Source organism: Maniola hyperantus, chromosome 11 (assembly GCF_902806685.2).
Source record: "Maniola hyperantus chromosome 11, iAphHyp1.2, whole genome shotgun sequence".
In the NCBI taxonomy this organism is placed as follows: domain Eukaryota; kingdom Metazoa; phylum Arthropoda; class Insecta; order Lepidoptera; family Nymphalidae; genus Maniola; species Maniola hyperantus.
This window is the reverse complement of record NC_048546.1, coordinates 5,406,830-5,418,221: the sequence shown is the minus strand read 5'-3', so window position 1 is coordinate 5,418,221 and position 11,392 is coordinate 5,406,830. Positions and strand designations below refer to the sequence as shown.

Genomic DNA, 11,392 nt, shown 5'->3' with positions numbered 1-11,392 from the left:
ATCCTACTCTATGGTCCCAACACCAACATTACGACCTATGATTACGAAAGAAACGCAGTAGGTACCTACCACCACAGCCTACCACCGACCAGAAATAAAAGGGATAAAAGATACAAAATATGATACAGCAGGATTGTTTGACAAGCACGTAGTTTGTTTGACAATTGCAAACACGTGAAAAACGACCGCAGACGGTCAAGCATGTTTGTCAAACACGTGTCAAACACGTAAAATTTGACCAACATAAACGTAGTGAGTATATTCTTTGAAACATGGTTGACCGTGTGCGGGGCACATTTAACATTTTAGTCTACGGATTACTGGTCTGTGATTTTAGTGCAAACTGCAAAGAGAAAGACTCAAAGAACTTCCATGTACTACTAAGACTACAATAATTTATATTATAACATGAACTAGTGTTCTGAAATAATGTACTCTGTGGTGTTCTGTGTCTGTCTCGGTGGTCTGTCTTGTCCATGTCTTGTCTTACGAGTTTCGCGGTGTTCTGTCTTGCGCTAGGTAATTTATAAACATTAAATTAATAAACCATATAATTTAATGTCCTCTGTGTTATAAACGTGTTATAAACCAAATAAACAACACAGCCTGTCCTCACTCCCCTAATAGAATATTATAATTTGCTAAAATGGCTGACAATTTCCAAAATAAAACAATGGCTTCAGTTATGATGGATTATGAGTTTAAAATTAAAACACAAAATGAACGCTCCAAAGTCGAGGACTTGTTTGATTACGAAGGCTGTAAAGTTGGCAGAGGAACCTACGGCCATGTTTACAAAGCCAGGCGAAAGGACGGTTCGGATACTAAAGATTATGCCTTGAAACAGATCGAGGGAACTGGCCTTTCCATGTCGGCTTGTAGAGAAATAGCGGTATATCAATTACTTTACACTTTTTGTTACTTAGCTATAATTACCTGTTCATCATCATCATCATCGCCAACTGGTAGACGTCCACTACTGAACATGTTTCGGGCCTTCTCACGCCACGTTCCGCTGCCTGAATACAGCGGCTCCCTGAGACTTGTTAGATGTCTGCCCACCTGAATAGTAGAGGTTTCCAATGCTGAGCTTTCCGGTGTGAGGTCCTCATTCTAACACTTTACCTTTACTATTTGTAATTTACATATTAACTTAAAAACATTAAAAGGTCCAAGCCAGTCCATTAGCTACAGGCATCTATTGCAGCTGTATACAGATATTTTTGAAAGGGTCTTACCAAACAAAAGCTTATACATATGAAATTGAGCCGTTTCTGTAGGGGACTTGTTCCAAGTTTTGTCTCTATAAAATAAACGATAAAATCTTGACTGATCTGTGCTAATTCTTGATTACTAAATGTGACCCTTTTCATTATGTATACTAGTAAATGTGAAAGTGTGTCTGTTTGCTAGTTTTACATGGCCCATCCAACCGATTTCGATGAAATTTGGTAAAGAAGTATCTTACATCCCAAGTACATAAGCTACTTTTTATCTCAGAAAATCCAGAAGTTCTAGAGAATCCAAAAATATGTCAGAAGTTCCCACTGGATTTTCAAAAAATAGTAACTTACATTGCAGGCATCAGCTATTTACTAATTATAATGGTAGGGCTTAAAATTGGGATAGGAATAACTACACTGAGCTCCCAGATGCTTGCAAACGTGCATAATTCAATAATAATAAAAACGAATTTCAAAGTATTAGTTATTATTAGTAATTTAATAAAATAATGGATTTTATAAACTTTACAGCTGCTTCGAGAACTGAAACACCCAAATGTCATCAACCTCATAAGAGTTTTCCTCTCTCACACAGACAGAAAGGTGTGGTTATTGTTTGACTATGCAGAACATGATCTGTGGCACATAATTAAGTTCCATAGAGCAGCAAAAGCTAATAAGAAATCTGTGATGGTGCCTAAAGGCATGGTGAAAAGCTTACTTTATCAGATCTTGGATGGTATTCACTACTTGCATTCTAATTGGGTTCTACATAGAGATTTGGTGAGTTACATATTTACTAATTATTATACATCATGAGCCACCCATCACTGGCTCACTACAGAGCACAGGTCCCTCTCAGAGTGAGGACGGTTTTGGCTATAGTCTACCACGCAGGTCAAGTGAGGATTGGCAGACTTCACACACCCTTGAGAACATTATGGAGAACTCTCAGGCATGCAGGTTTCCTCACTATGTATTCCTTCACCGTTAAAGCAAGTGGTATTTAATTACTTAAAACACCCATGACTCCAAAAAGTTAGAGATGTGTGTACAGGATCGAACCTCCAAACTATGTAGGAGGCGGATGTCCTAACCAGTAGGCTATCACTGCTTAATTTTTTCTCTCATTTATTTATTTATCTCAAAAATAAAATAAAATAAACAGAAATATAAAGTAACAGAAATTTAAGAAGATGAAGTTGTATTCCTTGAAAAAAATCTGTTACACGATAAGGAACAAAAAATAGGTTAGCTGTGTCTCTGTTTATCACATTAGTAACTTTATCTGTGCTCTCTATTTAGTGTGAATGAGAAAGCAAACGTTCCTTTGACTACATTTTTTACTCTGTACGCTTATTTGGTAAACTGTTTCTATGGCTCTGGGTTCTAGCCCTTTTCAGCCTTTTGCATGTACAATATGAGCTCTGCAAGGTATTCTACTTCCTGCCCACAACATTTTGCAAATCTGTGTGTTCTAGTTCAATAAGCAACTGATTTTACTTACTTTGGCATTACAATCCTTTATAGGTATCTAAATATATAAAAGAAAAGGTACTAACGTAACTAACTTATTGACTGACTGACTGATCTATCAACGCACTACTATGAGCTGTTTGGCATGCAGATGGCTATTATGATGTGGACATCTGCCAAAAAAGGATTTTTGAAAATTGAGCCCCTGTGGGGGTAAAATAGTGGTTTGAAATTTGTGTAGTCCACGCGTACGAAACATAAGCTAGTTATCTATAAATTTTCTCTATTGAGTTCTTTCCTGTAATTCGTACACAATGCCAACTTTTCAATATTCCAGAGATCTTAAACTCATTCCTAGGGTCAGTTTCTATTTCAGGGCAAATAAATGTTTAGGCAACTTTGTGCTGAATAAACTTTTAAAGAAATTACAAAGTTGTAGAACTAACTCCACCAAGGCATACTTAACTTACTATCTAAACTTGGAACTAAGGAAAAGAGGATTTTTAAATAGTGTTAGATGGGACTGTTGATAAGTCTATACACATCTTAACGGTCCCTGGCAGTTGTCTAGAAGTCTATGATTTGGCGGCTCTATGGAGTCTAGTGACGCTTGACCATTGTGATTCATGTGAAATAATTGAGAAGTTAAATAAAAGTACATATTAAATGGCTTTATCTTTAACAATGGGAATATGAATATTGATTAATATAAATTGAATTGATTGAAATTACAGAAACCAGCCAATATTTTGGTGATGGGAGAAGGGCCAGAAAGAGGCAGGGTAAAGATTGCTGACATGGGATTCGCGAGGTTATTTAATGCACCATTGAAACCACTTGCAGACTTGGATCCTGTTGTAGTCACATTTTGGTACAGAGCACCAGAATTATTGTTAGGAGCCAGACATTACACTAAGGCTATAGGTAAAATGCGTTGCTCATTTTAATTAAATCTATAAAATTATGTTGCAAAATCAGAAGTGGGATGTCTGAAAATAAAAAATAAAGTATTCTTTCTCCAACATTATATATCTTGTAATAGATATTCTTTAATTATAATAATGGAGATATAGGGAAGGAATAGTAAGAAAAATAAAGAGTATTGATATTATAAATATGCAAGTTCAGATTTTTGTTTCTTCTTCACACCACATTGACTGAAATGAAATGGTAATATCTTATACCCTGAATTGATACTTAGGATACTTTTCATCCCAGAAAATCAAGGAGTTCTTGTGGGCTTTTTAAAAAACCTTTACTTATATCTAGTAGGATATATTTTTATCCCATTACAAGAAAGGTTTTCTGTATGATCTTTATAAAATCAAACAAAGTAATAACTGGTTTTATTATGAATTAAATGTTTATAGCTATTCTATTTAACTGATTTCCAGATATATGGGCAATAGGCTGTATATTTGCAGAACTTTTAACATCAGAACCAATATTTCACTGTCGCCAAGAAGACATCAAAACTAGTAACCCGTACCATCACGATCAACTGGATAGGATATTCAATGTTATGGGCTTTCCTCTGGAGAAGGATTGGGAAGATATTAGGAAAATGCCAGAGCATGCCACTTTGGTTAAAGATTTCAAGAGATCTAAGTAAGTGGTCATTTGATTAACTTTGAACCTTGATCCATACTATCTCTATATACAAAAATGAATATAAGGAGCCCTTATATTCTCCTTCCCTCTCTCTCAATCCCCCTACTCCTGCCAAACGAGAGTAAATTTTTACCGTTATGATTTTACAAAAAAAATCATAACAGGAAAACCATGCTTTTCCGCAAGGGGGAAAGTGGGGGGGGGGGGGTCCCCGCCCCCTCCCCCCTCCCCCCTCCCCCTACTCCTGCCAGTCGAGAGTGAATTTTACCGTTATGATTTTACTCCCACCCCCGTGCGCAGGTACCGGATAGCTATACCCAACCCTTCATTATATTTGTATAGCATACTTTAGTTATCATACTTATAAGAAATAATTTTATTTATTTATTATAGTTACCAAAACTGTTCACTCAGTAAATACATGGACCGACATAAAATTAAACCTGACAGCAAGGCATTCAGTCTCCTACAAAGGTTGTTACTAATGGACCCCAACAGAAGGATAACATCAGAACAGGCCATGCAAGATCCTTATTTCTCCGAGGACCCTTTACCCACTCAGGTAGTCTTTTTATGATTATGATCATCATCAACCCATCGCCGGCTCAGTACAGAGAACTGATCTCCTCTCAGAAAGAGAAAGGGTTTTGGCCATAGTCTACCACGCTGGCCAAGTGTGGATTAGCAGATTTCACACACCTTTGAGAACATCATAAAGTTGTAATGTGTAATGTAATCGTGAAAACTCTTAGGCATGCTGGTTTTCTCACGATGTTTTCAAAACGCTCATAACTTCAAAAAGTTAGTAGTGCACCCCCGACCTCCGATTAGGAGGCGGACGTCCTAACCACTAGGCTATCACAGCTTCATTATGATACTATAATAATAATTATTGTTATACAGTTCACGGCAGTTATAGAACTTGTAATAAAACATCGAGCTTCGACGTCACTGGCAGGCGTCAAATGTTACCTACATTTGACGCCTGCCTCTAACTTTTTGAAGCGACGCTGGGTAGCCTAGGAAACTACAATTTTTTTTTAAATTTCACGTCACCCATAGTACTAGTAGTACACGTCCTAATGTTTGACATATCGTTGATTCAGGATCAAACTAGTTCACTCTGGTTATAGTCTATTCTTTTCTCTGATTGAGTAAAATTGTTATTGTTCGTCAATATTGTTAAGAAACTGAATTCTATCTCTCAGGATGTATTCGCGGGGTGTCCGATACCATATCCAAAGAGGGAGTTCTTGACGGACGACGACCAAGAGGACAAGAGCGATTCCAAAGCGCGACAGAACCAGCAGCAACAGCAGCCCAATGTAAGCTCACTTTACTTTTTATGTTTGTAATGTCTCAGCATGTATTCACGGGGTGTTCCGATACCATATCCAAAGAGGGAGTTCTTGACGGACGACAACCAAGAGGACAAGAGCGATTCCAAAGCGCGACAGAATCAGCAGCAATAGCAGCCCAATGTAAGCTCACTTTACTTTTTATGTTTGTAATGTCTCAGCATGTATTCGCGGGGTGTTCCGATACCATATCCAAAGAGGGAGTTCTTGACGGACGACGACCAAGAGGACAAGAGCGATTCCAAAGCGCGACAGAACCAGCAGCAACAGCAGCCCAATGTAAGCTCACTTTACTTTTTATGTTTGTAATGTCTCAGCATGTATTCGCGGGGTGTTCCGATACCATATCCAAAGAGGGAGTTCTTGACGGACGACGACCAAGAGGACAAGAGCGATTCCAAAGCGCGACAGAACCAGCAGCAACAGCAGCCCAATGTAAGCTCACTTTACTTTACAAAGCCGGTCAATTGCAAGTCGGACGGACGCACACGAAGAGTTCCGTACCGTCGTTCAAGTTATACCTAACACTTTTATGTAGAACCGTCTAAATGTTATTTAGTAAACACATTTTAAATTTTTTTTGTGATGCTACCACAAATTCAGAGGTTTCGGGTTTTTTCTTTTACTTGTGCTATAAAACCTACCTATAGAACGCGACAGGTCGAGGCAATCGGGGTATGAGGCGGGGTGAAGGCCCGCATACCCGCCTTTCACCGGCGCTAGCCCGCATCGGGTTAGCGTGGGGTCTGTGCGGGTGTGCGAGCGTTCCACCCCGATTGTCATCTCGACCTGTCGCGTAATATACCTGCCCAATTCCATGATTCTAGATCAACGGAAAGTACCCTATATGCTTTCTTGACAGGCATGATAGACAGACAGACAACAAAGTGATCCTATAAGGGTTCCTTTTTCCTTTTGAGGTATGAAACCTTAAAAATTATTAATAAACTAGATGAGGATTTTTTCCGTTCCGTTAGGTTTTTAAAAATCCTGTGGAAACTGTTTAATTTTCCGAGATAAAAAGTAGCCTATGTCCTTCCCCGGGATGCAAGCTATCTCTGTACCAAATTTCGTCCAAATCGGTTGAACCGTTGAGCTGTGAAAAGCTAGCAGACAGACAGACACACTTTCACATTTATAATATTAGTATTAGTGATGTGCCGGATCATTAAAAATGTAGATCCGCGGATACGGATACGGATAATTGGCGTCAAGATCCGCGGATACGGATACGGATTTTAACTTTCTTACTCAATCGGTGTCGGTGCCGGTGACCTTGAAACGATAGTTGACGCCACTTGACGCTTTGAGTGGTAGGACATGTTTCGACATGCATTGCGCGTGTCTTTGTTTTGTTTTGTTTATAATTTGGTGCATTGAGCAGCAGTAACATTTGTGTTTGTTTGTTGTTTGCTGTGGAGTTATTTAATAGTATTTTATTGCTACTTAATCACATAATAATACTTAGAATTTAATCTATGTACTTACCTATCAAAAATTAATAGGGTAAAAGATCCGTAAAAGATCCGCCAAAAAAGAAACGAATACGGATACGGATCTTTTTCTCCCACGGATATCCGCGGATACGGATACGGATATCCGGAACATCACTAATTAGTATGGAAGTATGGATGTTGCTTTTTGAAAAGTTAAACTGCTGTATTTTGATTATAAATGATATCTATCCCGGCTGTACTCACGTGTCTAGTCGACGTTAGCCCGACTAGTTTCGAACCCATCCGGGGTCCTTTTTCAAGGGAGTCAGTTCGCGCACGCGCCGCAGCTGTGACTGCGGGCCGCGCGCGCCGCCGCCCGTAGAGCCCTGCTGTATTTTGGTTGGATTTTATTGGATATGCCAGCCAAGTTGTCCCATCCTCCTTTAATCATTTTGTTTCAGACTCAACAAAACCAAGTACAAGCTAGCAGTCACGATCACGCAGCCAACAATGCTAAGCGAATGAGAATGTCAGGTCTGTACCTTTAACTCCTGGTCTACAATAACAATCTGAATATATAAAATTCAAAGTCCTGACTGACTGACTGACTGACTTATATATCAACGCACAGCCACCTCCAAATCTTTGTAAAGAGTAGGTATCCACTAAGGAAGGATTTTTCGAAATTCCACCCCTAAGTGGGTAAAATAGCTGTTTGAAATTTATGTAGTCCACGCGGACGAGGTCGCGAGCATAAGCTAGTCTCTGTACATAAAGGGCGGCCGGAACTTCGTCCACGTGGATTTAGATTTTTTTAAATCACGTGGAAACTCTTTGATTTTCCGGGACCAAAAGTAACTTATGACCGTTCTTGAAATGCAAGCTATCTCTATACCCATCTGTTATACGGATAGTCAATTGTGTTGTTATTGGTACTGATTCTAAGCGCAACAAAATTTTAGAATTACAAACTCTACAGTATTCACATCTTTTTCTTACCAATGTAATAGGAAAAGGACAAACAACCCTTAGTAGAGTTCACTAAAATTTACCCTTTATATTTAAAATTCATTTTCCGTCCTATTTTAGCAATATGAAAAAGAAAAAGATGCAATACTGTAAAATTGGTTTAGAGAAAAACATCAGAATCGATTGTCGTTGTCGCTCTCTTGTCTTAGAAAGAAGTAAAGCAAATACAATTTTTTTGAAGCATTTAAAAAGATATAAAAATCACGTCACATTTTTTTTTGGTGTTAACTAAAAATGACAACATACTACCGATACTCCATACATATAATCCATACTAATATTAATGCGAAAGTGGGTCTGTCCGTCTATCTGTCTGTCTGCTAGCCTTTCACGGCCTATCCGTTCAACCGATTCTGACGAAATTTGTTACAGGGATAGCTTGCATCCCGGGGAAGGACATAGGCTAATTTTTATCCCGGAAATTCAAAGAGTTTTCACGGGATTTTTAAAAACCTTAATCCACGCGGACGAAGTCGCGGGCATTATCTAGTACAATATGTTTTAGACCTTGGTGTACACGCGTTGGTTATTCTTTCTGCTTTGTATTCATCATTGCTGAGGATCGTTATCCTTTCCATTAATCACATTATGTTGCTTTCTCACATTCTGCAGCATACAACTCGTTTAAAAGTACGATTTCGACTCTTAGGGTGCTTGTCCACTTGAAGCGGAGTGGATACTCCGCGAAAGTTAATAATTTCTCAACATTACATTACGTTTTTATATTTTATAGGTCCAAATCAAGGCAACAATACTGGTGGGGGTGGACAGCAAGAGTTCCATCAACAACAACAGATGATGTTCGGCGGCCAACAACAAGGCGGGGGCAATCAACAACAAGGCAACTTTCAACAAAGGTTCTAGAGAATACTATATACAAATAATTTGCTGGAGTAAATCTAGGCAGGCTATATGGATAGCAAGTGTTCCATCAGCAACAACAAATGTTCGGTGGCCAAAAACAAGGCGACTTTCAACAAAGATCCTAAAGACTGTATATAAATAAATTACAGGAGTAAATCTAGACAGGTTATATGGATAGCAAGAGTTCCATCTGCAACAACAAATGTTTGCTGGCAATCAACAACAAGGCAACTTTCAACAAAGGTTCTAGAGAATTTTTTATACAAATAAATTACAGGAGTAAATCTAGATAGGCTATATCATATATGGATAGCAAGAGTTCCATCAAAAACAACAATTTATGTTTAGTGAATAACAACAACAACCAATTAGGGGATGGTAATCAACAATAAGACCACTCTCAATGAAGGTTCTATCAACAACGGATTGGTGGCTAACAACAAAGGCGCTGGTACGCAACAACAAAAAGAGATGTTCAACAAACAGAAATAGAGATCTTGTATCTTGGAAGTATTCTGATTTCGATAAAAGTTGAAGTAGTTTTGTCTGCTTTTGAACTTCATATCATTTTTAACCGACTTCCAAAAAGGAGGTGGTTCTCAATTCGGCCTGGTTCTTTTTTTTTCATCTCAACTGATCCAGTGGATTTTGTGTGATGGACATCTAAAGAAACAGTTAACCTATTATAAGTCACATAAAGAAGAGAAGAGATAAGATAAATGCGAAGATCAGTTGACAGAAGAGTTTGACATTTAATAAGGTAACTTTATTCAGTGTTTTTCTAAAAGAATTTTTTATTTTATTTTGTTGCTTAATCTAATTTTGTAAATTCGACGGGTTCTAGCCATTTTGCATCGTTTTAGAGTGCAAATGTTAAAGAAATAGAAGTGTAAATATAGTACAGTAGCCGGCAGGAAATATTGTACATCGACCTATAGAAAGAGATTTTGGCTTCGTAGAGCGTTGTCTCTCTCACTCATACCTACCAGTAACTAATACCTTTGTCGGTCTTAACGACAGAAACAACGCTCTACAAACCTGTTAACTCTTTCTAAAGGTCGATGTACAATGTTTCCTGTCGCGTACCTACTGTAAAGTATAAGAAGTAGGCTTTTTGAAACCCAATAAAAGTATTTTTAGTAAGTCTTATCTAGTCTTTAATTTAATTTTTATACATTATTAAAACTAAAAATAATATATAAAATTAATCACTTAAAATATATAAAAGTAATCTTACAATTTGGACGGAATTAATTACATTTTATTAAAAAATTCGCTTACCAGCCATCAATTTTGTTCGAAGATTCGCTCAAGGAAATCCATGTGTCAGAGTCACCGCAGGTGCAGGACTCTGTTCTTCCCACGAATCCCAATCCATATTATAAATGCGAAAGTGTGTTTGTTTGTTGGTTTTGTTGGTTTGTCCTTCAATCACGTCGCAACTAAGAAGACTTCGAGACATAGGCTACTTTTTATCCCGGAAAATCAAAGAGTTCTCATGGGATTTTGAAAACCTAAATCCACGCTAGGCTGACATACTTAAATGTAAAAGCCTGATAAAATATTTAAAAAAAAATCCACGCGAGCGAAGTCTCAGGCATCAACTAGTACTTAAATATGCCAAAATATATAGCCCAAATGCATAGATTAAATAGTATGCAATATAGAACAAAAAAACTGATTTCGATTTACATTATAACGCGTAAAATTTAACTTTTTGTGTTCATGTCAAATGTATGATTTTAGACCTTATTTTAAAGGTGAACCGTACTTTTGACATGACACTTGACCCAGAGAGTTAAAATGACGCGTGAGGAGTCATTTTGTACGGACTATATCTGCAGTTATTTTATTCTAAAAAGGATTATATTGATAGACAACCATGCCTGAGAAACAGAGCAATGATAAGTTTGGGTTGGAGCGCGCTTGCCTGAAGATGCATATTCATTCTTGCCTTGAAGTTATTCAAGTTATCATCATCATCATCTTCATCATCAACCAATAGACGTCCACTGCTGGACATAGGTCTCTTGTAGGGACTTCTACACGCCACGGTCCAACGGCTCCCTGCGACTCGTACGATGTCGTCCGTCCACCTAGTGGGGGGGTCTACCAACGCTGCGTCTTCCGGTGCGAGGTCGCCATTCCAGCACCTTGAGACCCTAACGTCTATCGGTTGTACGAACTATGTGCCATACCCATTGCCACTTCAGCTTCGCAACCCGTCGCAAGCGCCGCTGGAAGGGCATTCCATACCTTAGCGGTTCGTATCAGAAATGTTGAGCAAAAACGCTTAGCAAGAGAAGATTCCCGTCAGGCCAAATGCCAGCGCAGATGGCGCGAGTCAACGAGGTATCTACCTTAAGTTGCAAACATATTATACGCATAGCATGAC

General features: G+C 38.4%; 1 protein-coding gene across 1 annotated transcript; it reads left to right on the top strand.

Annotated features, from left to right (window-relative positions):
• Positions 1 to 480: 480 nt before the first annotated feature.
• Positions 481 to 10,146, top strand: Cdk8 (cyclin-dependent kinase 8). Its single transcript, XM_034973488.2, has 8 exons — positions 481 to 892; positions 1,755 to 2,006; positions 3,434 to 3,623; positions 4,094 to 4,307; positions 4,704 to 4,872; positions 5,519 to 5,635; positions 7,566 to 7,638; positions 8,867 to 10,146. Exons 1-8 carry the CDS (start codon positions 647 to 649, stop codon positions 8,995 to 8,997), a joined length of 1,392 nt encoding a protein of 463 aa, XP_034829379.1. The 5' UTR covers positions 481 to 646; the 3' UTR covers positions 8,998 to 10,146.
• Positions 10,147 to 11,392: the final 1,246 nt, after the last annotated feature.